This window comes from Chinchilla lanigera, unplaced genomic scaffold (assembly GCF_000276665.1).
Source record: "Chinchilla lanigera isolate Chin_1 unplaced genomic scaffold, ChiLan1.0 scaffold00004, whole genome shotgun sequence".
NCBI lineage: Eukaryota > Metazoa > Chordata > Mammalia > Rodentia > Chinchillidae > Chinchilla > Chinchilla lanigera.
The window spans coordinates 14,764,281-14,791,322 of record NW_004955405.1 but is presented as its reverse complement, the minus strand read 5'-3'; the positions used below and the strand labels follow the sequence as shown (position 1 = coordinate 14,791,322).

The following is a 27,042-nucleotide window of genomic DNA, read 5'->3' as shown; positions in this document are numbered from 1 at the left end:
GTCTTTGCAGTACCTAATATTACATTCACTGTGTGCAGTTGGCACATTCACATAACACATCGTAATTCTTTTTACTTCGTCCTACTCCATTCTCTATCCGATCCCTCCATCCTATTTGCCATATTCCAAGTATTTGCAGGATATTGTCAGAGGGAAAAAGCCAGATCAGTTTCTAGGTTAACGGAACAAAATTCTTGGTTCATTGGCAATTTTCTTCATGTCACAAGACTGCTGCATGAAGTAGCTTTTAATCATGATTTCTCCCCATACAACAAAACCCAGCAGTTACAATGATGTCAAATCAAGAGATTTGTTTGCTCAGGACAAATTTCTTACTGAAAAGATGTGATTTTTTTAATACTTACCTGGCAGGGGAGATACCATGATCATGAAAAGATGTGAGTTTTTTTTAGCTGATTTCTCATTCTGTTTATTGGTTTCCTAGGAATGCTATAACAAGCTATGACAAACTAGATGTCCTAAAACTACAAAATTTATTCTTCCACAGTTCTGGATGTTAGAAGTTGGAAATCCAGGTGGCAGTTGGGTCATACACCTTTCAAAGCTTCTACAGAAAGGTGATTCTTTGTCTCTTCCAGCAATCTCTGGCATTCTTTGACTTATAGCTGTTTCACTCCACTCTGACTCCATCTTTACATGGTCTTATTTCCTCTGAGTGCAGGTGATGATTAAATGTTTCCATCTCTAATAAGGATATCAGTCAAGGGATTCAGAGCTCACCTATAACCTAGGATCACCTCATTTTACCTTACTAATTAGTAATAATTACTTACTAGTTACTAGATTACCTTTCCAAATAAAGTAACATTTTGACTTAGTTGGTAGTTCAGTTTTGGGGGAGGGATATCATTTAGTCCATTACAAACTGCTTCTTCTACTTCTCATCTGTGGAAAACGTGCTGGGAGTTTTTCATTCTAGACTATGCATTTGGTTTTTTTGTCTTGGAAAAGAAATTGTTAGGTTTTTTTCTCAGAGTTTGCCACTTATTTTGAAAATGTGCTCTATGGGCTTTGGGATTTTCAGCCACCGATAAATCCTCTGAACTTGACTGCCTCTGTATTTACTTGGAAGAAGAATGCAAATGGCTACTGATTTCAGTGAGATGTAGTTTATATTTATTTCTTGTTATCTTTGTGGTTTCTAAACGTTTTACAAAGAGAAAGGGGTAGAACCCCACTTTCTATTTAAAAACCTATCTTCCAATTCTGGTTCCAGGTATGGTGTAATAAACACACTGTAACTTTTCTCTTCCACTAAATAAAACTAAGTCGTAGATAGAATGTACAGGCAGCTGTTTGAGAATTGTGAAGAGGAGACATCTGTGGACAGACTGAGAAGAACACCAGAGTTCCAAGTATGTTGAGTTCACCATTTCTCCCCACTGTAGTAACACCCAGCCTGAACTCAACATTGTCTAGAATCCAGTAAGATTTATAGTGTAGACAAAGAAATCTAGGAGAGCACTCTGGTTTAGACTCACGGAGTGGGAAAGAGAACTTGTAAGAAATGGAACTCTTAGTACTCTGATGGTGAAAAAAAATCACCAAAGGAGTTTTCGCTCTTTTTCATCCATTCTTTCATGTCCTAGACCCTGGGTAATGTGGTGGCAATGATTATGGCACCAAAATGGCCAGCAGGAAACCAAAGTGCCAAAATTCTGAGGAAAGAAGGTCTTTTTTCATCTGTAGCTTCAAGAGGACTGGGCCAAATTCTTCCTCTTTTTTTTTTTTTTTTTTCTGATACCGGGAATTGAACTCATGACCTTGCACTTGCCAGGCAGGCGCTGTGCCGCTGAGCTAAAGCCCCAGCCCCCACATTCTTCTTCTTTGTGTCTGTTCTTCTATTGCTTGGGTTCTGAACATGGCTCAAACATGAAAGTAGGTGACTTTGGTTAGAGTAAAGAAAATGGAATATCCGGGGAAGTGGGAGTAACCAGATAGACAGCACAGAAATAAGAGCTTTGAATAGGATCGGAAGAGACTTTAGAGACATTGTAAAACTGTTTAGGAACTTATGGGCTCACCTAGGCATGAGAACCAGGTATAGATATGATATTAATTAGCATGGCAAAGACCCTGAGAGCAGAGCTGATTAGTAACAGCTGTTTGTTGTTTTTTTTTTTTTGGTCAGGACTGAGTGTAGTTTAGGCAGAGATATGAAAAGCATTTCCAAGGCTTTGAAAACTAAACTCTGGGGCTATAGATATAGCTCAGCAGCACAGTGCTTGCTTGGCAAGTGCAAGATCCTGAGTTTGATTCCCAGTAATAAAACAAACAAACAAACAAACAAAATAAAACAAAACAAAACAGAAAAAAAGAAAAGAAAAGAAAAAAAGAAAGAAAAAGAAAACTAAACTAAACTTTGAGACTATAGTCTACAGAAGGAAGATTGGAAATTCTGGCCAGAAACTAAAGAGATCAAATATCTTCTAAAAAACATCAACATTCTCAGAATTTAATAAGGATCCAATGCTTCAATATGAAATATTCAAAACTCTAGTACATGATTCAACCCCCAAATTCTCAAATCAAATAAGAAAAAGCAAGTAATAACCACGATGAGATAAAATAGACACTGGAATTATTAGACAAAGACTTTGAAATAAAAGTCACAATGGAAAGATTCAACCAAGAAACAGAAAACATAGAAAAGAATAAAATGGAAAGTTTAAAACAGAAAAGTACAATGAAACATTGAAGAAAAAACAAAACAAAAACCTGGAAGGAATCCATAGCAAACTACAGATGACAGAGGAAAGAATCTTTGAACTTGAACACATATGATCCAATCACGGAGGGAATCATGGGGAAAATTTAATAGAAAAAAAACCAGGTATGAGTCAGGAAGGATATGGATCAATATTGAAAGCTCTAGCATTCATGGCATGTAAAGTCTGATAAAAAGAATGTGATGATGAAAAAATTGTCTGAATAAATAGTGGCTGAAAACATTCCAAGTCTGGTAAAAGATATAAACCTACAGATGTGAAAAGTTGAGCACATGTCCTATACAATAAGTTCAAAGAAATTTACACTCATAAACATCATAATCAAACTGTGGACAATTAAATAGAAAAGACCAAATGAGCTGGGGGAAAATAACATCTCCTAATAAGTAACAAAGAATTATGTGACTGCGGGGGCTGGGGATTTAGCTCAGTGGCACAGTGCTTGCCTGGCAAGCACAAGATTGTGAGTTCGGTTCCCAGTACCAGAACCCCACCCCCCACAAATGAAAAGAATTAAGTGACTATGGATTTCTCATCAGAAATCACAGAAGCTACACAGAGAAGGCACGTTATTTTTTCAAAAAAGCATTTTATATCTGGCAAAAATAGCCTCAGGAATTAAAAAGAAATACAAACATTTTTTCAAATGAAACTTTAAGGAAATTTATAGCTAGCAGACCTGCTGTAAAAGAATTGCTAAAATATATTCTTTATATAGAAAATAAATGACACCAAGAAGAAAGCTTTGGATATGAGGAATTAAGGAAAAGCCACAGAAAGATAAGTGTAATAGGCTATCTCTGTAACTATAATAGGATATTTTTCCTCTTAACTTCATATGAGAGCTGAAAACAAAAGTATATCATTGATGGTATTTTGAATGTATTTAGGTATAATATGTAAGACAAATTTATGGTATATAGAAAGTCTAAGGGAACTTATATAGGAAGAAGTTTTCTACATTTCAATTCAAGTGCTCAACTATTGATTCTAAATAGTCTAAAAAATTAAGTATATATGTTACTTCTCCAAGGCCTACCCAGCAATTGGGAATATATGTATGTAGATTATATCTATATCTATAATATATACATATATATATATATACACACACATACATACTTATATCTGTGTTTCTTTAGATTTACTGATACCCTTAAGTTCCAGAGCCTCTAACTCCAATTAATCACCTCAAGATTCATGCTTATTTTCTTTCTTTATATATTTATACTTCATTCTGTGAGAAGACTAGCCCCCATTCTCCTTAAATTACTTATTTAATCAACCTGCCAGTATGTTGCTAATCTCCTACTAATGCTTATACCATATTCCCCACATAGATGTTCTCATACTGCTTGGGTTCCAAAAACCCATGCAAGGGCTAAGGTATGGTTATAGGTAGCAAATAAAAATAAAAGATACTCAGATAAATTTGAATTTCAAAAAGAAATAAATAATTTGTTTTAGTATAAGTATTTTGCATGCAATACTTGACATATACTAAAAGTACTGTCATTTATCTACCATTCAAATTTAACCAAGTGTCCTGTGTTCAATCATCTACTGCCCCTCCAACCTGAGACACACTCTCACCTTGCTCCGACTTTGAAATGTAGCTCTGGCCTTCTTCACTGTGTCTTAGTTTGGACTCCAACACTTCAGGTCAGTTTGCTGCTAACCATGGATGATCCCTTCACCTGCTTCAGTTCTGGTATTTCTTGCCAGGCTACCTGATATCTGATTCCTCTCTGCATTCTGCTTTATCTTCAACAGCCAGTGCCAGACCATTGCACACTGGGTGCTCTCCTCACCCACTCAGACTCTGATATCCTACAGCAGGCTTCCCCCTCTGAAACTCTCCTCACCTTGCATGAGCATACTACATGTCGAGCCATGCCTGAATGGGCATCCCTTCACCCTGCTCTGGCTGTAATATTCCACATAAGTCTGACCTCAGGTGTGGTTAATTGCTTTGCTCTATGAGGGCTCTGATTTGATACCAGGGTCACAAATCCATGTGGACACCATTCTCACTTTGCTTAGGGTACAGGTTCCATTATGTGCACTGCACTTCATGTAGATCCCTGCCATGCAGTTTAAACTCTTAGACATCAATCTGGCTGCCCCTCTGTGTAGACACCTACCTGGCAATGACCCTACCTGATGGCTTTAGGATTGAACTTTTTCAAAAGAGAAGGAAAGGGAGAGAAGAAGAGCAAGACTTTGCATCTTGATTCAAGTAAATTGTGGGCAGAAATATTAGGGTGGGTTCACCCCCATAGTGTTTTCTATATAGTGTTTTTACTGCAGTTTTTTTTTAAGCAAAACATAATAGGCTCTAAATTCATTCCCTATGACATTTTTCTAAGCGTTGTATGTGTTGGCTATAATATATGTTCCATGATACATGCTGCTATGTTTCAAAAAACTAAAAGGAAATTTTAATCAAACATTTGATCTACATTTTGTTCTCAGACTATTTGAGATATTTTAAGGCCTTTTTTTGGGGGGGGAACAATGAGAAAGGGCTATTTAAAGGATACCACTTTACATTTTTATCTTTTATAAATATTTTAGAGTACTCTTTTCAGTGTAGTCATTGTCAAGCTGGCTGTTGCTTCAGACATTAGTTTTTTTTTTTTTTTTCCCTCCGGTACCGGGAACTGAACTCACAACCTTGCGCATGCCAGGCAGGTGCTTTTGCCGCTGAGCTAAATCCCCAGCCCCCAGACATTAGTTTTGAAGCTTTTTCAGGATTTAGCTGTTAGTTTTTTCACTCTTTAATTCTGACATTCTTACGTGTCTTTAGGGGAAGAATAGGGTCAAGGGATAGCAGAAAAGGCTCTGCAGTTTTAGAAAAATCTAGGCGGTAGTGTTTCAATACTTCAGTAAAAAAATGGCATTAGAGTCAGAGGAACAACATTAACAGCACAACACAAAGCTAGCATTCAGTCATTTCGCTTTTCCTTTTGGCCTATGCTTTATGGATTTTTTTCCTTTTTAAGTTGTCTTACTGCATAGAAGATCTGTGCATCTGTCACGTCCACCACACTGAGTACAAAATATCCCTGCATGGTAAGGTCTTCTAGTCACAATTCCTCTACAAAAAAGTAGAAAACAGGAAAAGATTCAATTTTTACATTTTACTTAAAAATATGGTTATCAATTTTAACTAGTATTAAAGGTTTTTAATTAACAAAATGAGCACCAGTAAGTACACAAAGATACAATCTTCCCTTTATCCCCACCCCAGGAAACTGTGTCTTCTAAAACTAACTTTTACATCTTTGAAACAGAATTTTGTGATTTAAGTATAAAACTGGACTTTGAAGCTTGTTTTACATTTTGTAGCAAAGTACATCTTTTAAAATTGATGATATAGAAGTCTTTGTAATTAATTATTTGCTTTCTAGTTGGTACAAATGTAAAAAAAGTTTTATAAAAATGATATATTAATCATTTGAAGAGCTTACAAAATCCTGAATGCCCACTGTGGAATCTACATGAAAAAAATACATAGATATATACACAAAGAAATAAATATAAGTAAGATTTTTATGCAGTTGATTTACTCCATTGTAGAGAGCTGAAGAGAAAGGTGAGAAATTATTGCATCAATTGCATAGAGCTCACTAAGTAAAAAAGGTCCCAAAGCAGATACAAATTGGAAAGTTTACATTAAAACTGGCATAAGAAAGATAGAGAAGATATGAAGGGAGAAGATATTTCTGAATAAGAGTTAGTCATTTAAATAGGATTACTTATTTACCAACTAGAAGCTATAAAAATAATAATTAAATATATTAGTTCCCGGTTAGCCATTGTACCTAGAAGAATGGCCAAACTTAAGTACTATATATTCAAATGTCTGAATATCATTTTTCTTAACCATATCCTATTTAATCAGAAGGGTTAGATGGTTTAGGTGATATCTAATAAATTGCAAGCATTTACGTCCAAGAGGGACACCTGGAGGTTGTCATTACTGGCAGGTCTTATGTAAATTCTTTAATTTTACTACTCTACTATCAAGCATTTTAAGGAGGAAATGCATTTTGTTTAGAGTTCAGTCAGAGCCTCAGTCTTCCAGAAATGGGAAAATTAGTCCTGTTACTTTTACCTACAATTTAGTTCACTTTTCCCATCTTAACTCTTTATCATATAAATAGATGTCTCCAACACAAAAGTAAAGTTTATCCTCTCCTAAGACCTCGGGGATGGAGAATCCCTGCCCTTGTACCTATGCAGAAAGCCACTCATTATTAAGATTGCTTTTTTAGGCCTGGAATATAGGTGAGCCACCCTGTGCCACAATATCTGAATAACTATAACTTGGGAAAACTCTTGAAAAGCAAACAATTTAACAAATAAATATACATTAAGCTAAAGTACAATGAATCTCTTTTTTTCAAAATTTTAGTTTCATAATCATTATTTAAAGTAGCTAGAAATATCAGGCTAATGCTCTTCTGTGCCAGTCTTCCTCTATTTCTGAGTATTTAAGAAAGTTGAACTTAAATCAAATTGGACTCCAGAATACAACTCCTAATTGCAGTTGGAATTCTTAGGAGAGATAAGGAAGTAACAATAAGCAAGTACTGTAACAAGCAAGGCGGTACTTGAAGAAACAGATGAAACACTTATCTTTGGGCCTTTGGCTTTTCTAAGTAGCAGCTCAGTGGTTCGCTGAGAGCAAGTCCAGACTCTGACCATAGGCCACTGGTACTTTTATTAGTCTCCTCTCTAGATATACCTTCATTATTTGCCACCTATAGAACACATGTTCATGCCCTAGATAAAGACAAGTAACTTGAATGGCTTAACAGTTGTACCTATTTCTAAACCCAAGTCTGTTAGAAGACCATTATTAAAGCTTTGTTTATAGAGTCATTTAGAATGACACAATTCCAGTGGTGGTGGAAACTTTCTTTCCTAATGCTAGAACACATGTTTGCCACAACCTTTATTAAAAGGTAATTCAGGCCTCTGGATCTACAATATAGATATTACAATTTATGGGTCTATTTCTCAGAATTCTCCATGCAGATGCACATAGTCTGTAAACTGTTCATGCAGCAATAACAAAGCACATAAAACAGGTTTTAATTTTTACACTTCACACAAACATAACAACTAGATAACCCACAATTTCTATCTTTGTTTTGAGACAGGGTCTCATGATGTAGTTCAGGCTAGCCCTGAACTCACTATATAGCTCACAACAGCCTCAAACACATGTTCCTCAACTTCCTTAGTACTGAGATTATAGATGTATGCCACCACACCAAAACTTCTTCCATTTATCACAGAGAAATATCACAATACTGGCTATTGGTTCATTTCTGGAGTGTCTATAGGTTTCCCAAGACTTAAAGAACCTATCCCAATAAAATGAAGAAAATACAATCTTAGTAGTAACAAAGAAATTAATCTAGTTGGAGATCTTATCTGGGTCTCTTTCTGCATTAGTCAGCTTTCCCATTGCTGGGCAAAATGCCTGACATACACAACTTAATGGAGGAGGAGTTTACTTGGTTCAGTTTCAGAGGATTCAGTGTATGGGGTCCATAACTCCAAATTAGTAATATTATGATGGGAGAGTGTGGGGAGCAAAGATATTTTAGATCATGGAAGTTAGGAAAGAAAGCAAGGAAACAGTACCAGAGAGGAAGGGGCCAGGGACTAGACATAGTACCCACGGTTACACATCTATAACTCAACCAGACATACCCAGAAGTGTGCTTCACTAATCCTTGGGTGACACTGAACCCAATTAGGTAGACAATCCAGCTTAACCATCACATTCTACCCTTTGTTAACCCACAAGTACATCTTCTTAAAGTATAATCTCTAAGTAAAGACACTAACAGGTTAATAATTCTGCCTAACACGATACTACTATCATCATATAACTGAAAATGCAATAATCTTTTTTCCAAATTCTCACAAGTTCTAGTATCACTCAAAAGTCCAAGTCTAAAGTCTCTCCTGAGACTCAAGATGAAGTCATAGCTATGAACTTCTGTAAAAAATCAAAACGAAGTTATGTAATACCAAAGTATAATGCCACAGGGTAAACACTGCCATTCCAAAAGGGAGACATATGGAGGAAGAAAAGAACAGGTCCGGTGCAAAACTGAAACCAAGCAAGGCACACAGTGATAAGTTGTGAGTTCCAGAGAGATTATGTAGCTCCACCCATATGGCCTTGTTGCTTGTAGCCATAGGGCTTTTCTCTTGGGCTGGCTCCACTTGCGGCATGTAGCTTCCCTTAGCAGACATTGTTCCTGGTCTCTCCAACTTCCTGGAGTCTCCCCTGTACCCTTAGCTGTACTTCCACAGCTCATACACTGCCTTTTCAGGAGTTCTTTTCCTGGATTTCTATGCTTTCCTTTTTAAATATGGGTGGAAGCATTCATTATCCTATAACTCTTTAACTATATGTGTTTATAAAACCAGCATCACATGGACAATGCCAAAAGACCATTACTGAAGAGGGCTCGGAGTACCTCTGAAGAGGGCTGAACATAATGAAATGAATCCGGGGCTGAGGATTTAGCTCAGTGGCACAGTGCCTGCCTGGCAAGCGCAACGTCGTGAGTTTGATTCCCGGTATTGGAAAAAACGGAAAAAAAAACCCCAAAACCCAAAAAAACCAAAAAAAAAAAAAAAATGAAATGAGTCCCTGGCAATCAGTCACCTAGGTGGCCATTCTTAAGCAGGTGGCCTTAAATGAAATGTTTACACCTGAGGTTGTAGTGAGTAGGGTCTCGTTGATTCCATAGATGCCCCCAAGGCATCCTTCTTCTTGGTATGGTTCAATGTACTGGGTTTTTAAAAAAATGATTTTAATCTCTTCAGCAAACCAACTTCCTCTGGTCCCAACTTTACATATAGCCTCTTTCAGACCAAAATTTAAGTTTTTCAGATAATTTTTCTTCTGCTTTTTCTTCCTGCTTCTTACTATAAATCTAGATAAAAGTATCCAGCAGTACCCATGCCAGAGCCTGAACATGACTGCCTTGTAATTTCTTTTTCCAGATCAATGATCCTCAAACTCAGCCTTCTGCAAAGTTTCAGGACATCAGCAAATTATAGATAATATTTTTGCTAGAGCGTAACATGCATGGGCTCTCATCCACTTCCCCAAAGAATCTTTATTTCCAATTAAAAGCTCATGAGTCTAGCCTTTACTGTCTGCATTTATATTAACATTCCGGTTTTCTGAGCTCTAACCAGGCTCTGATTACAGCAGTCCATGGCTCCTCTAGCCCACATTTCCAAACTTTTTCTCCCACAAATCAATTCCAAAGATTTCTGAAACATATATATATATATATATATATATATATATATATATATATATATAAGCAGATATAGTCATATTAACAACTCTACTTCACTGGTACCATTTTCATCTATTTGTCTGCTTTCCTATTGCTTAGCAAATAAACACCCACAATTTAAAGAGCAGATGTTTATTTGGCTTGGCTTATGGTTTCAGAGGATTCAGTCATTACTAATTGGCTCCATACCAGGAACATCATGGCATACAGTTGTGGTGGGGCAAAGCTTAATTCATGTTAGCCTGGAGCAGAGCAGGGAAACAGCACCAAAAAGGAAGGGTACCAGATATAGTAACAAAGGTTATACCACCATGACCCACCCAGACACATCCAGAAGTGTCCTCTACTAATCTCCTAGATCATTCTCAAGCCAATCGAGTTGACAACCCAATTTAACTGTCACAGCTCATACATCTAAAAATTTTGCCAAGAACGCCATAATTAATTCTTTGGCCTATTTAAAATCAAATGAACTGTGAATCCTATTGTTTTCTGGCTCAGCAGATCCAAAGGATATTTGTGCACTCAAACGCCACTGCTAACAGCAAAATACTTTTTAAACAATGTTTTCCAGAGAAACATAACCAATAAGATGGGTGTATGTGTATATACACACATGCGCACGTGTACACACACACACACACACATACATGAAGGAGAACACTTCAAGGATTTAGCTTTCACCGTTCCATAAGCTGGCAAGTCCAAAATCAGCAAATGAGGCTGGAAGGCCAGAGATCCAGATGTTTACTGAGATTACAATCTTTGCTTTGAAGAAGAAAGTCTGGAGGCAATTTTCTTTCTGTCTTCGAGAATTCAGGCTTTTTTCTTAAAATCTCAAAGAATGTCACACTTTCAGTTGAGTGGATAAAGTTTATGCACATTATTGAGGATAACCTGCTTTACTTAAAGTCTGCTGTTTTAAGTATTAATCACATCAAAAAATATATGTTCACAGCAACATCTAGATTGGTTTGGTCAAAGAACTGGGGACGATATCCTGGCTGAGGTGATGTATAACATTAACTCTCACACATCAGCTTTCTTTAAAAAAATGCAAATTTTGTTTTATCTGGCAGTTAAATTACTGGCAGATAAGCTTGATTGTATTGAGGCTCGATTTTATGACTGGATAGTTCCGGATCACTGGTTTCTTTTTCTTATGATGTCCCCTGCTGTTGTGGAATGGTTCTTACTCCTAGGGCATGGCCTTTCTTTTCTTTTATTTTTTTTTTTGGTACCGGGAATCGAACTCAGGACCTTGCGCTTGCCAGGCAGGTGCTTGTGCCGCTGAGCTATACCCCTGGCCCTAGGGCATGGCCTTTCTGAGACCTCAAGTGAATGCTCAGAGTGCTAGACATCATCTCCCCAATTTGGCTGGGACCAAACTGTGACTCTGTTTTCTTAGCACTGTGAAGCATCACAAAACTCTGTGCAGGTCATTCAGTCTTTGAACAGCTGTTTGCTAATAATCCTTCCACAATTTTATCTTGAGATGTGCACCTTAGGAGTTGGCTGACGACCCACAGGTAATTTTTATATAGATTTTAGAGCTCTTTCTTTGCAGTCTGTTCTTTGGCATGCTAATCCTAAATACCAGATACCATCAACAGATATGGCTATCTCCATTAGCTGCCCAAATGCACATTTTTTGCTTGGATTCTGTTTCTCTAGCGGCATTTTGGGACACAATCTCAGGGAAAAAACCAAGGCAATAATGGTGTTCCCACTGAGTTACTTTCTGTTTACAAATAGATATCAGAGATTTATTTTCTAAAGTATAAAAATAGTTGTTTTCTCCAGTATTTATGATTATTTTAAGCAGATGTCCAGAAGAAAATGAATCAGATATTTACAAGCTATAAAATAATTTCTACAAGAAAATGGAAGATAATTAAAAATAGTAATAATATTTTAGGAAGGCATATTTAAGTATTAAACTTCTCAAAACCCATGAAAGAAAGTACTGATTATTTTTTCTATAATAAAGCAAAATAATTCTATTTGGCAAAAGAAATTGCATTTTAAGTAAAATCAAAAGTTAAATATCAAACTGGTAAAATAATTGTAAATTACATAACATAAAAGAGCTAATTTTCTTCATATATAAAGCATTCCCATTAATTAAAAATGTCCAACACCTTAAGAGAAAAATAGTGATTGTATAGAGACAGTCAGGTTTCAGAAAATGAAATCCAAATTTTGTGAACTGCACAAGGATACGTGCAGGTCTCTAGCTTGCCTTGGGCAACTCTAGGCTCCCTCTTCCCACTTGTAATTCTCTTTTTTTTTTTTTTTTTTTTTGTTTTTCTCCGGTACCGGGAACTGAACTCACGACCTTGCGCTTGCCAGGCAGGCGTTTTTGCCGCTGAGCTAAATCCCCAGCCCCAAATTTCTTTCTTTGGTTTTTTTTTTTTTTTTTTTTTTTTTGGTTTTTCTCCGGTATCAGGAACCGAACTCACGACCTTGTGCTTGCCAGGCAGGCGCTTTTGCCGCTGAGCTAAATCCCCAGCCCCACCACTTGTAATTCTCATAGCAACTGCTGAATGTGCTGAATAGGCAGTGTCTTGATAGAGTTCTGACTTTCCTGGATTCCCCCAAAACCATATGACTTGTGTCTTTTTATTTAAGCCTTGGCTGTAACTTGTTTTAGAAGACTGAGGGCTAGGCCAAGTCCCCAATAAATACTAGTATACAATGGAATATTTGAGAATACAAGCAAGAACTAAGAACTGCTGAGAACAGCCCAGGTTACATCTTTGTCCTACCCAGCATAGGTTATTTTTTAATCCTTAAATTCAGTGAGTCCACATGTACCAATGTATAAAACTCAGGGCAGAGTGCTTCTGGGGTTCTTCAGCTGAGGTGTGACATGAAGCTTTTGCAGATGAGACTTGATCTTCCACAAGCAGCTTTCCTAAGCTTGGGCAACCAGCTCACTACAGACCCTGGGCTCTAGGCTTTGTTTGCATTTGCAGTCTATTGCTACGTAATACATTTTCTTTGATTAACTTGTATGACAGACAGTTCTGCCTCATTAGACTCATGTAAGTGGTAGAGATCCTTTGCAGAGATAAGAATGAAAAGTACATTGAACTAATACTTGTCAGAAACTAGACTGTGTAAGGGTTAAACTGCTGAACATGTTGTTTGCTCTGTGGATATACTGGAAAGTTCCTATACACAGTGCTTTAAAGTCCAGATAACACTATATCTGAGGCAGCTGAAGACATGGGCTGCTGACACTCTCGACTGCAGAGCAATAAAGCTGCCAACCTTAGTGATCAAACAGTTCCCTTAACTGGCAAGACTTCTGCCTTTATTTCTCAAGGCCCTGGTCATTTTCGTGGGCTTTTACTACCGATGTGTCTTCTTCTTGCACCCCCAAATCTGTGAAGACCCAATAAACATGGTGATCCAGAAAGGTCCTTGTCTTTACTCCCAGAGTGTTTACGCCTGGGAGAGTTCTGACTTTCCTGGATTCCCCCAAAACCATATGACTTGTGTCTTTTTATTTAAGCCTTGGCTGTAACTTGTTTTAGAAGACTGAGGGCTAGGCCAAGTCCCCAATAAATACTAGTATACAATGGAATATTTGAGAATACAAGCAAGCAATGTGGGAAACAGGCTCTCTTCTTTATCATGTAAAATAAATTTTGTAATAGAAAAATGGTGCAACCACAATAAATAGATATTTAAATATTTAGATATTAAATAGATATTTAGATATTTACCTATCAAAATTGAAAATGCACATGTTCTTTGACCTAGTAATCCCATGATTATGAATTTATATTACAGACTTTTATTCATATAAGAATTATATATTTATCTGGATAATTACAGAAGCATTGTTAATAAAAAAAACAACCTAATGTTCATCAAAAGAGCACTGTTTAAAGACATTTTTGTGTATCCATTAAAAACACTATGAAAACATTAAAAATAATTTGGAAATTCTTTCTGTACTCACATAGAAAGACTTCCAGAACATGTCTTAAATGAAAAGTAATTAAGAGACCTCACAGGAAGTATAGTATGTCCCAGTTTGAATTAGGCAAATAAACACAAAGATTGCATATACATATGGAATATACATCCTAGGCTAAAATATTGGGGAGGATAACAAGACAGGGATAGGAAAGTTACTTCCTCTTTGGTATCTCTGAACTTTCTATCATCAGTATGTATCAATGTAAACTAGCACAACTTTCCCATAGGGAAAGCAGTACAGAGATTCCTCACACACAACAAATTCACACTAAAACTAGAAATGACCCAGCAATTGCCCTTCTAGGTATTTTCCATAAAGATCACATTACTGTGATCATATGATGATTAAAGATCATATTACAATGATACGTGCATACCTATGTTTATGGCAGTGCAATTTTTAGTAGCTAAATTGTGGAAGCAGCCTATATGTCCATCAATAGACGAATGGATAAAGAACATGTATGCATGTACAATTAAGTACTACTCTGCCATAAAGATAAACTTAGGGCATTCCCAGGTAAATGGATGCAGCACACAAGCTTATATATCACATGGTTTGTCTAATATGAGAAACCCAAAGTATAAACAAAGAGAAAAATAAAAGAGAGATAATAAGAAGTAGACAAGTAGATCTTTCTTAAACAGGAAGGGGGATCAAGATATGGAGGTAGGAGGGGAGAGGGAGGAAGGGATGAAAAAAGATGTGCTATGTAAGGGTACCAATTCCTCAGAAGGAATGCAGACATTATGCTCTGAAAATGTGTACTGAAAAAGGTATTACAAAGAGTTTTATTGAAATGACCCCAAATTACCATCCATTTAACACCAGGAGAGAAAGCCCATCTTATACATGTTCTTAAAGTCTACCAACATTGTAACTGGAAGGAAACATGTAACTTTAAATAAATTCAATATTCAGGAAGAGTAAAGATAAAGGAATTTTTCATATCTCAGTGGCAAAAGTAGCAACACGTAACAGTGTTCATGCTCCCTAATAAAACAGTTGCAAAACTGAATAGAGCAAAAAAATGAAATTACAGGCTAACAAAAGAATGAGAAAGGATATAGAAATTCCAAAATCTGTTATTTTGAAAGATCTATAAACACTTTAAATCCTCATGTGTCCCATTAAGCAAGAAGAGATGAAAAATACTGCTAAGAATTCTTTTTTTGTTTGTTTGGTGTGTTTTGAGACAGGGTCTCAGGATGTAGTGCAGGTTTGCCTTGAACTTGCTTATCTAGCCCAGGCTAGCTGATCCTCCTGCCTCAGCCTCTTGAGTGCTGGGATTACAGGTGTGCACCACCACACCTGGCCCTCAAACAGAGTGTTTTAAATTGGCCATTTTTTTCAAGCTGGAAGTCATGGGTCAAATCTAGCTCTTCACAAAACATTTCTAAATATGAAATAGGTTAGAATGTTGCACTTGAGTTTTGCTATAAAGTATACATTTAAGAATATGCATCTTTTATTTTCTTTTGAATTTTATTATGAATATGGGAATAAAATATGTTATGGCTCTTTACATGAAGAAAGTAGCCCCAATCAATAATGCCATTTCCACTAGGTGCCTGTTAAACATTCTTCATGTTTCACAATTGGTATATTCCTAAAACAATTCTTACTATGTAGCAGAACCCCTCCACAAAAGACAATATACTTCAGTTGCCCAGGGGACAGTTCTTGTGGCTTCTGTCTCCTAGAAACGTCTGGTCACTGTGATGCATAGCTAGTCATCAAGATGCATATCGTAAGAACCAACCAAAGACAGCCAAGTACCTGTCTCTGTACTACCCCTTTCAACTCCATAAAAACCTCCTTCCCTAGGCCTTTGGGCCTGATATTTTGGGAATGTTCCTGATCAGTGCCCGCCAATGTAAAATAAATCTGCCCCCAAATCCTGGGTGATGTTTCAGTGTTTCTGTTTGCCAACGCACTTACTTAGGTAAATTTCAACATACCTGCTTTTGTTTTCTTTTGAATTTTATCATAAATATGGGAATAAAATATTTTTGAAAATATTTTAAATCTTATACTAGTTAGGTTAGATATTGTGAAATAATACTAAAGTCAAGATTCTTCTAGGAGGCATTACTTAGCTAGCCTAGAAGTAAAAGCAATATGCCCAAATTATGACTTAATTCATTACAGAATTGAAAATATCTCATCTTTAGAAAATACCTTATATTTAATTCTTTTCTAGCTCATAAAAACATTTAGAATATACTAGAACCTAGGGACACTTAAGCTTTAATTATTCTCAATTTAATTTTATATACTTTCATTAATTTAAAGTAACTTACCCCGGTGCATAATTACATATAAAAATTGCAGCATGTTTAATAGTTCCAACTGTTGAACATGCAGTCACAGCGCAACCAACTTTGTAAGAGCTGTCCCAAACGAGCTAAAATATAGTGTTCAAAAAATAAAAAATTTAATTCTATACATTGTTCTCTCATTTTACAAACTATAATATTTTCCATTCATACAAAATCTTTAACAAGTGGTTCAAGAGAATATAAACTATTGTCATTTAGACAAAAGTAAAATTATGGCTTAGGAGAGAACTTCTAAAACCCTTTTTAGAGAAATACTTTAATAGATTCTGTTAATACTGCATTGGGACACAAATGGCTTGAAAACACTGATCTAGAATAATGCTTCAGACCCCAAATCACACCTCTTATGTTAATTTTCAACACCTCACTGAATGGTAGTTCTAGGTCACTGGGAAAGGTGAGGAAAGATTGGAGCAAAGAACAGGTTCTGCAAAATTGAAATTGTAAACAGAAGAGAGAAAAAGAGTAGGATTATAGAAGGGATGCAAAGGAGACACAGGATTAATTGAATGGTATCAGTATTTTTCCTTCTTTTGGTTGATGAAATTACAGGACACAAAAGTACAAGCTTTTCATCAGAAGAAAAAAAAAATTTGAACAAGCAAAGAGCCAGTTCCTGAAAAAATGGATCTTGGATTGGAGTGAAAACTGTAGGAATGATGAAAGACACTTTAGAAATTCTCCATATGGCTTTAATATTTCCAGTAATCTAGGCAAACAAGGAAGTGCTTGCTTTGTTCCATAGAACTTCTGTGGAAGCACAATCATTTCTATTCTTTAAAAAAATTATCTCAAATCTTAGTGTTTTAGAAGTGTGATGTTAAAAATGATGGATATATTAAAGGAACAGAAAATATAAGAGTTGAAATGATGTCTAGGAAGAGGCAGAAAACAAGGGTTTTCTGCAGGAGATTGGCGTTAAGGAGCAGAGAATAGAGTACAGTAGCATGTCAGGGACTAACTTTGGTTAGTTTACCGAGAGCATTAAAGTTTTAAATTAAGGAGTCTAGCACTGATATGAAAAGAAAATGGCAAATCACTATAAGTTTCTAAGAAAATATAATTGATAAAAAGAAAATAAAAAACTTTCAAAGCGTGACTCATTTGATGGAAAAAGTTCAATATGAATAAGTTTTACAAAATTTTAAGCTTTACATAAAACATGCATCTGTGTCTATTTACTGAAAAATAATGATGTTCTAAATAAATCTGAATGTTCTTTCAGTAATTTCTTGGTTCTGATACAAATGTTTATTTAGTGTTGAGAATATAAGAATGAGAAGAAAAGGTCTCTGGCTTCAGTGTGCTAACAGATACAGAATTTGATGATTATTAAACAGATGTGATTATCACATCTGATATGTGAAATAATAAGGGATACATAGATAATAAAAAGTGGCTCAGGGCTCGGGATGTATCTCAGCAGCGTAAGTACTTGCCTGGCAAGCACAAGGTCCTCAGTTTGATTCCCAGTACCCTGCCCCCCCAAAAAGTGGTTCAGTATTGATGGAATATAAGGTATAAGCATAGATTGTTAGACATGACAAAGGGAAATAATGCTATTAATTTTTGCTTAAAACTTTTATCAGTCAGTTAGATAGTACTATGAATACTGATTGGTGCAAAAAGTCAAGTTTTTATTTTTGCCTACGGCCAATAATTTGTACATAATTATTTATTACAAATTAATAATTTGTAAATATTATTAGTAAATAATTATTTACCGTGTTTTTATTTCTCTTTCCTGTATGTGCTACTTTTAGAAAAGTGTCTTTCATCTTTGAGTATACTGTGTTATGGCTTGTATGTACATGTTCCCCCAGAGCCTCACATAAGGCTTTTCAGGGGTGGCTGGCTGTAGGATGTGGGGTGCTGGGATTAAGTGTGTGATGCTAGGATTAAGGGTGCCCCACCCTGGATGTGGATGGTACTGATCAGTAGGCTTACAGTTTGGATAGAACATAACAGGTTGCTTGTGCTGTTTCCTTGCTGCTGCTTCTAATGCCGCCCTTGCTTGCTTTTACAGCCTCCTGCTTTCCATGCCACGAACTGTTGTTTCTCTGCTGTGATGCCCCTTACAGCCAGCCAACTATGGGCCGAAACCTCTACAAAATAAACCTTGCCTCCTTTACCTTTGGGTGTTGGATATTTCTCGTCTCAGCAACAAGAAAATTTACTAAAACACTATATTTAAAGGAATGTTTTGATGATATGGCTTACATAATGGAATTATGGTTATTCTGAAGATAGGGAACTGATCAGCATTTTGACTTCATTAGAAGTAAAAATTTTATTGTTTGAGTTTATTTATAAATACAAAACATAAAACTAGAAAGCAAAACCATTGAGAAGTCTATAAAATTCATAAAAACATAAAAATTAGGTACCTGAATATAATGAGAACAGTCTGCAGAGCAACTGCCATTAACAAAAGTATAGTTTTTGCTTTCTTCATACCAACTTGTAATAGCAGTACTTGCATTAAACTCCTTTTCAGGGCCAACCCACATATTTTCACCAACAGGACTGATTGTAGGATGGGCCATTTGTACCTCTTCCAAGTAAATATTACGTTCAAACACACATTTCTTCCCCCATGCTCTTGCAGTTCGTGATAGGGCTACATCCCAAGTCTGGAAAAAAAACCGCAAAAAGCAGAGAAAATAACTGTAATAAGGTTTTTGTATGTTCTGAGTCATTTTCATGGAGTTTTGTTATTTAAGGAAAATGATTCTAACATTGTACTTATGGCTCTTGTTTGTGGAATTTCTATAGTGGGAAAGGTGTGAAATAATCATAAGGAAAATGCCAGGTAGCTGTCCTTCTGGTGACTTATTTTGAATATAGTTCACATACCTTATCATCAAAAGTTCCTATTTTCAGTTTTCTTCAAATGCACCCTCTGACTTAATTTTCACAACTATCCTATACAGTGTGCAGTATAGTCACTTATCAATGGAGATATATTCTAAGAAAGGTATCAAGCAGGTATGTCATTGTGCGAATATCGTAGCATGTACTTACACAAACCTGGATTGTAGAGCTTACTATATATACATCTAGACAATATGGAATAGACTATCATATCCACAGTCACATTGGCTATTTTTCTGTTACACAGAAGTTGTAAGTAAAACATGAAGAGGTTAAGCAGATTGCTTAAAGTCTCATAGTAAATTGTGAAACCTGGATTTTTAAATTCAAGAAATCTAATTCTCAATTCCAAGTTTGTAAGCATTTAATTCATTGCTTTTCATGACTATGTACAAATAAATTATAATACTTCCAGATTTCTTTATTCAATCATGGATAAAATTACAGTTACAAGTAAGGAAGAAGGCAGAAGTTTAGAGGAGCCCCTTTGGGAGAGAGGAAGTTTCCCCAAAGAGGACCCTGATTTCAAAATTATCTTTAGCAAAATCATGCCAGCAGGAAAGGAACCAGGCAGAATTGGTGGAGCATACAGTCACAAGGATTTCAAGGGGGAAAGGGTTCAATACACTGAGAAATTCCCCTGGGAGAAGTAGGATCAGATATAAACAAACGTCCTAACAGCCAGGAAAAGTTTCCAGACTCAAGAAGAGAAACTCCCCTCAAAAAAAAAAGAGCCAGAAAAAATAACTTCTAGTTCAGGACTCAGGGAATTAATTTTCACTTGAAGAAAGATAGCAGGAAAATATTTCCAACCTAGGAATTACCTTTCAGAAAAAGAGGCCTGAAACTCTAATACAGCTCTAGAGCTTTACTCAGAATTTTAAGAATCAAAATCTATTCTCATTGTTCTTCAAAGAACGATCATCCAGAACACTGGCTCATGAGTCAGACTCACCGATGGACACCTGATCACTCAGTCAGGCATGAAGACTTAGGCTTCAAAGGTGTGTGCTTGCACACTTTGGTTGAGAGATCCAGGGATCTATGATGAAACTGATCCTATCCAAGTCACTGCACCATAACTATTCAAGAAAATTTTTTTTGTGACACTTTTTAACACAACAAGAAACACTTTATTCAAAACTATTGTAATAGGTGTCAACACCATCACAATAATAAAGAAGAGAGATTGGTTCAAATCCAAATACACCAAGGACAAATGGGATTTGCACCCATGGAATAGAATGAGGTCAATGGATGACAAATTACTAAGAAGAGACATTAAGAACTGAGGGGTTCTTGCTAAACTGTCCTAAGGAATTCTTGCTCAAGGAAGACAGGGCACTTAACTACTAATGGTGGGGTATTCTTCCTATATTTGCGTAGGTAGAATTTTTGCTAAAACATGCCGGGCGTGGTGGTGCCCATCTGTAGTCCCAGCACTCAGGAGGCTGAGGCAGGAGGGTCATTGTGAGTTTGAGGCCAGCTTGGGCTACAGTGTGAGCTTAAGGCCAGCCTGAACTGCATAACAAGATCCTGTCTCAAAAAGATCCAAAACAAAACAAAACAAAACAATCAAACTAAATCAAAACAAAACAAAAATTAAAACTTGTCAGAAGGCAGGATAGGTCCAAGTTGAAGGTCTCATTAAAAAGGGCTCAGAGGAGTTTAGTTTGGTCAAAGAGAGAGTATTTACCAAAACATACATATTACTGATTTTAGAAAATAAACACATTTAAATAATGAATTGTACATAATAAGAGTAACAAGGAGTAAAAGAGACACATTTTAAAGAGATTTATTCTATGTATTATCCAATATATTGCTATTTTATTTTTTGAACAGGTAATATACCCACTAGTTTATAAAGTAAAAACCAAATAAAATTATGGACAGGTCTTACTGTCCTGCTCCCTACCCTCCCACATCCTTTAGGCCTCACTCAGGAAATAGTGAGGCCTATAAAACTGGAAAAAATTCCAATATTTTTATATGGAAGTATAAAACAAAAACACCAGAACAACATTATATTTTTGGTGTGGATAACCAGATATGTATTCAAATGTTTAAAAAATGAACGAGAAGAATTCATATCAAACTCATAAAAATCCCTGTGTCTCGGAATGGACAAAGAGAGGTAACATGACTGAAATGGCTATTAAAGAATTTCAACACTATCAGTCTTAAAGGTATAAACTGTATTTGTAATATTTAAAGTCAAACATTAATATTAAATGTCAAACTATAGATCATATTGGGATACACAAGGATAGCCCAAAGCTAAGTCTTGGCCCTTCTACTGGTACTACAATATTAAGTTAGAATGAGTAGTCATCTAACTTTATGAGAACCCAGAAAAAGAAGGCAGGGGTTCCAAGTTTGTAGCATCCAATAATATAACACAGCTTCCACAACAAGGAGAACTAAATTAAGATACAATATTCTGACACTGAAAATATGTAAAATTTATGAATACAAATTTTAGGTTGAATCTATGAAATCATTTTTGTCTTCTAAGTAAAAAACAGATGAACGACAACTTCATATAGCTAGTCTACACAAGATGAAAACATTCTCAAAATCCACTGAACTCAAAGGAAAGAAAGGTAATGTTCAGGTGTCAGAAGTGAAAAGTCAAAAGTCAGAGTACAAACTCATGAGCATAATCTGAGTAGAGTAGCTGCTTTACCAGACAGATATAGTTATAAAGATACAGATAGAGATATAGATATGTAGATATAGATATATAGATATATTACTAATATGGGAACAGAAGATCCAGCCATCCAGCCACATTAGGCAAATTCTAGGCCTGAAATCTTTGGAAAAATTACCACTATAGCTGCTTCCTAAATGAAAGGACACTAGGAAATTCTATACATCCACCCAGGGAAGTAAAAGAATATTAGATAGAGAAAGAAAGTAAAGGTCATATAAGGAATTTAAGTGCTAGGCCTATATTATCATACAGGTGGAGACTGTATTTACATTTGCCTGTTAAATATGCAAACATAAATTAATATAAATAAAAGCTTATTGTGGGGGCTGGGGATTTAGCTCAGCAGCACAGCACCTGCCTGCAAACTTGAGGTCCTGAGTTCGATTCCCGGCAACAGAAAAACAAACAAACAAAAAAGCTTATTGTAAGAGAGCAGTGAGACATAATATTGTGCTGTGGAAATATTTCCTTATAATTTAGACAACATGGAACTCTTTCACACACAATTTCTACTGAAGATGAGCATATGATTGAAGAAGATGAGCATATGAGGTAAAATAAGAGAATTAACACCTGACAAAACAGTAAGAAACTAAAAATATTTTATAGAAATAATTTATTCAAAATGATTAGTGAAAGGAGTATAGAAATAAAATCATAAGAATAAAACATTGGCAGAAATAATGGCAATTCTTAAGTAAAAAGATCTAGAAATTTTAAAGAATGAGCCCCTTACATATATTATAAAAAGCTGAAAAGAAAACTAGTGACTGAAAAGAAATTTTGAAAAAAATGACTCAGCATTAAGAACAGAGAAAAGGAGACTCTATGAGGAGAAAGAACAGATGTAAAGAAAATAAGTAAAAACATGAAATGTGAAAGGAGTTCAAGAAGGGGAGACTAGAGACATTGGGGAAGATGAAAGATTCTGCAGAATGGTACTGGTGAATTTTGGTCTTTTCAATACGTATCAACGCAAAGATTCAAGAAGATTCAAGTCCTGAACAGAATAAACAAATGCATACTTCCCACCAACATGGTAAAACTACAGCATCCCCCCAAAATTTACCTGATGATGAAAGACAAATTATTTTTAAACAAGCGAAAATAAGACCTGGAATCTCAAACTTTGATTTAAAATCCAGGATTTCAGATTCAGTAGGTCTAGGAAAGGGCCTAAGAATATTCATTTCTAACAAATTGACGAGTAACACTTATGTTTTTGGTACAAGGAAGTGCTGAGCTCAACTAACAGAAGAAATATCAAAAGCAACAGGGAAATCCAGAAGATAATATTGAGAGAAAACCCTATAATTCAAGAGTGAGTGTGAAATAAAGATTTTTAGACATAGAAATATTGACTGTATTATTTGTACATACTTACTGAATGAACTATTAGAAAAGGTACTTTAGGCACAAGAAAATTGAATCCAGAAAGAAGTGGGATATAAGAAGGAATGATTGGCAAAGAAACTGGTCCTGATAAATCTGGACAAAAATTAAAAAGTTATAATGAAATAATAATGAAAACACCTCTGTGCTGCATGTGTGTGTGTGTATGTGTGTCTGTGTGGTATTAGGGATTGAACCCAGGCCTTTATGAACTGTATCTCTGGCTTTTTTTCAATTTTTATTTTGAGGCAGAGTCTTGCTAAGACACTATGTTGCTCAGGTTGGTCTGAAACTTGGATCTTACTGTCTCTGCCTCCTAGAGTGTTAGGATTATAGGCATGTAATCCTATGCCTTCTTAAAACCAATGCCTTCTTAAAACAACCAATGGATAAACAAAGAAATCAAAGAGAAATTAGGGTATATAAAAATGAAAACAATATACTCAGTTATAGGACACAGTAAAGGTAGAGATAGGATAAAAATGTACAATTGTGGCAGATTATACTTAAAAAATGAAAGACTCCAACTCAGCAATCTAACCTATACATCCTCCTTTGAAATCTGGGTAGAAGCTTCTATTACCCTGCAACTCTTACATCTGCATCCCTGAACAACCATGACATGGATGATGTCAAGGTCTATAATGAGCTCCAAGGGTGCCCTCTTGGACAATAACTGAAGAGTTCTCTAAGAGCCTGGACAGTTAAATATGATGAAATGAATCCCAGGACAACAATTCCCTACATGATCCTTCTTGAGCAGGAGGCCCAAGCACTTTCCACTCAGATGAAAGTTTTACATTTTATATCCTTGAACTTACAACAGGCAGTGTCTTGCTGATTGATACCTGAGATCTTTTCAAAGCATTTTGGTTTCTTATTGTCTCAGTTCAGAGCACTTGGCTTCTTTTAAATTGTGCTAATCTACTTGGCAGCTATATCTCCTTTGGACCGAACTTTATATGTGGTTTTACTGGTGCCAAAATTTAAGTGATTCAAATCTTGATTTTCTGCTCTTTGCTCTTGATTTTCAATGACTAAAAGCAGCCAGCAGTACTCATACTACAGCCTGAATATTGGGTCGATTTGAAATTTCCTCCTCCATATCAATTAGTCTATTGCCCTCAAGACCAGCTATACACAAAGTTTAAGGGCATGGGCAAACAGAAAAATTCTTTTTCAAGATAAAACATGCACAGCCTCTTGTCCAACCACCCTAAATCCATGTTCCCAACTGAAACCTCATGAGTCTGGCCTTCACTGTCTGCTTTTCCTATTAGGGTTCTGGTCTTTGAGCTTTAACCATAACTACTCATCAAGCTCTGCTTAGAGTAGATGAAAGCTTCTACACCCTGTATCTCCAAATCTTTGCAAATTCCTCCCACAAACTGCTTCCAAAGCCTTCTATGAACTATATGGTCAGGTACCATTACAACAAGGTACTCATTGTGATATTAATTTTCTGTACTGTATCAGCTTTCCTGTTGCTGGGACAAAATATGAAACACAACTTAAAAAAAGAGAGGTTTATTTTGGCTCATGGTTTCAAGAGTTCAGTCTAAGGGTCTGCTGGCTCCAAGGCAGAAACATCATAGTAGAAGAGTGTGATGGAGTAAAGCTTCTCATTTCATGTAGGCTGGGAAGCAGAGCAGGGGAATAGTTGCAGAGAAATGGACCGGGGCAAGAAACTGTATGTAAGGTCACACTTTCATGACTCACCCAGATACACTCAGAAGTGTAATTTACTAATCCTTTATGTGGCCCTCAGTTAATCACATTTACAATCTGGCATAACAGTCACATCAACTAAATCACTATGTTCCAAAAAAAACAGATAATAACAGGTGCTGGTGAGAATGTGGAGAGATTAAAATCATTGTGCATTCCTGATGGGAAAATGGGACAGCCAGCATAAAAGAATGAAGGCTTTTATACAAAGTAAAACATAAAATTATCATATGACCCAGAAATTCCAGTTTGGATTTATTAGCCAAAGGGAGAAGCAGGACCTGAAAGTATATGTGAACACACATGCTCACTGCATCATTAAACATAATAGCCAAAAGGGGAAAACAAACCAAGTGTCTGATGAATGGGTAAATAAAATTACTATAAACATTCAGTAGAATATGATTTGGTCTTAAAGAGGAAGGAAATTCAAACACTTGCCATAACATAGATGAACTCAGAAGATATTATGCTGAGTGAAATAAACCTGTCACAAAGACAAATACTGTATGATTCCACTTATAAGTATATGAGATAACTTAGGTAGGCAGACTTATAGAAATGGAAAATAGGATGGTAGAATTCAGGAAATAAGGCAGGGAGGAAAATGAAGACTAATTGCTTGACAGATGTGTAGTTACAGTTAAAGAACATGAAAAACAGGAGATGGATGGTAGTGACGGTTGCACAACAATATGAATGTAATTAATGCCACTGAACTACACATTGTTCCTGTGGCACTAGAGGACTGATGAATGGATACGGGGCCCCTCCAGTGGATTCAGAGGAGGATATGCTGGTTACCAACCTTCATTCTCTAATTCTCCAAACAATGGTTACACATAGTCTCAGTTCAGTGCTCCCTGGGACTGCTCTGGCTATCAGTAGGATGGATATCAGCAGAGTTTCAAGTGAGGCTCTGGGGGTTGTGCACCATGGGGAGCCCCTCGAGGTCATGGAGGGCCCCCAAGATCCAACAGAGGAATGCTGAAAATGAACACTCAGCAAGTGAAGTAACCTGATTCATAGGATCATGTTTAATCGCCAAAAACACACTGGCCAGTGTACCATAACATGTTACCAGCAGAGTTAATATCTATTTGTTCTCCCTTTCAGGAAATTTGTTGTAAAAGGATTGTTTTCATCCCACAAAGACTGGACTAAAATTGTTAGCTTTATATTACCTAGATCTGGAAGGAAACTCTTTGTACTCTCAATGTTTCTGTCCTAAGCATCATCTTGAACCTTGCACATGATATGCAGATTACTCACTCTTGCTTAGGAGTAAAACACAATGTACTTTATGGGGTGATAATATCTCCATAGTTGTTTGAAGTGGCTTGAACAAAAGTAAGTCTGACTTTTGGACACTGGATAAAATCTACAAATCAGTCCTAGAGTTTTTCAATGGCAATTGACAAATATTTTCCTTGAGAGAAAGGTGGAAGGAGTGGAGTGTGATTTGGCAAAACAGCTGCATTTCACAGCTTTTCCAGTTAAACTTGAGCACTAACTGTTTAGAGGTGTACCAAATTATGCATGGGTCCTAATCACACATGGAAAGCTAGCACCAGCTTTGACAGCACTGCTCATCTGGCCAAGTGACTGTGATTAAAAACACATGTAAATTGTTTTTTAACAGCTGATAATTGTGTAAGACAAAAGTCAAAATTCAACTTAGGCTTTGATTGGCACTTTTTGAAAAGTATACAGCATAATGGGAAGTAATCTGGATGGGCCACTTCTGTACTTAATGTGAATTATTTTGATAACTTGAGAACACTTAACAGTTTCTTTGACACAATGACTTTTTTAAGGATTGGTACAATGTATTAGTCCTTATGTACATTGTCACCCCTAATCTTTGGGTCTTGCTATATTGTTACTTAAATTGGTA

At 36.2% G+C, this 27,042-nt stretch overlaps 1 protein-coding gene across 1 annotated transcript in view; it reads right to left on the bottom strand.

Annotated features, from left to right (window-relative positions):
• Glipr1l2 (GLI pathogenesis-related 1 like 2) overlaps window positions 1–27,042 on the bottom strand; it is a 34,497-nt gene that overhangs the window by 5,013 nt on the left and 2,442 nt on the right. The window contains exons 2-4 of the mRNA XM_005374333.1: window positions 18,820–19,065; window positions 16,394–16,497; window positions 5,765–5,850 (exon numbers count right to left, since the gene is read on the bottom strand). Of these exons, the coding sequence (XP_005374390.1) occupies window positions 5,765–5,850; window positions 16,394–16,497; window positions 18,820–19,065 (436 nt within the window). The remainder of the gene's footprint in view (window positions 1–5,764; window positions 5,851–16,393; window positions 16,498–18,819; window positions 19,066–27,042) is intronic.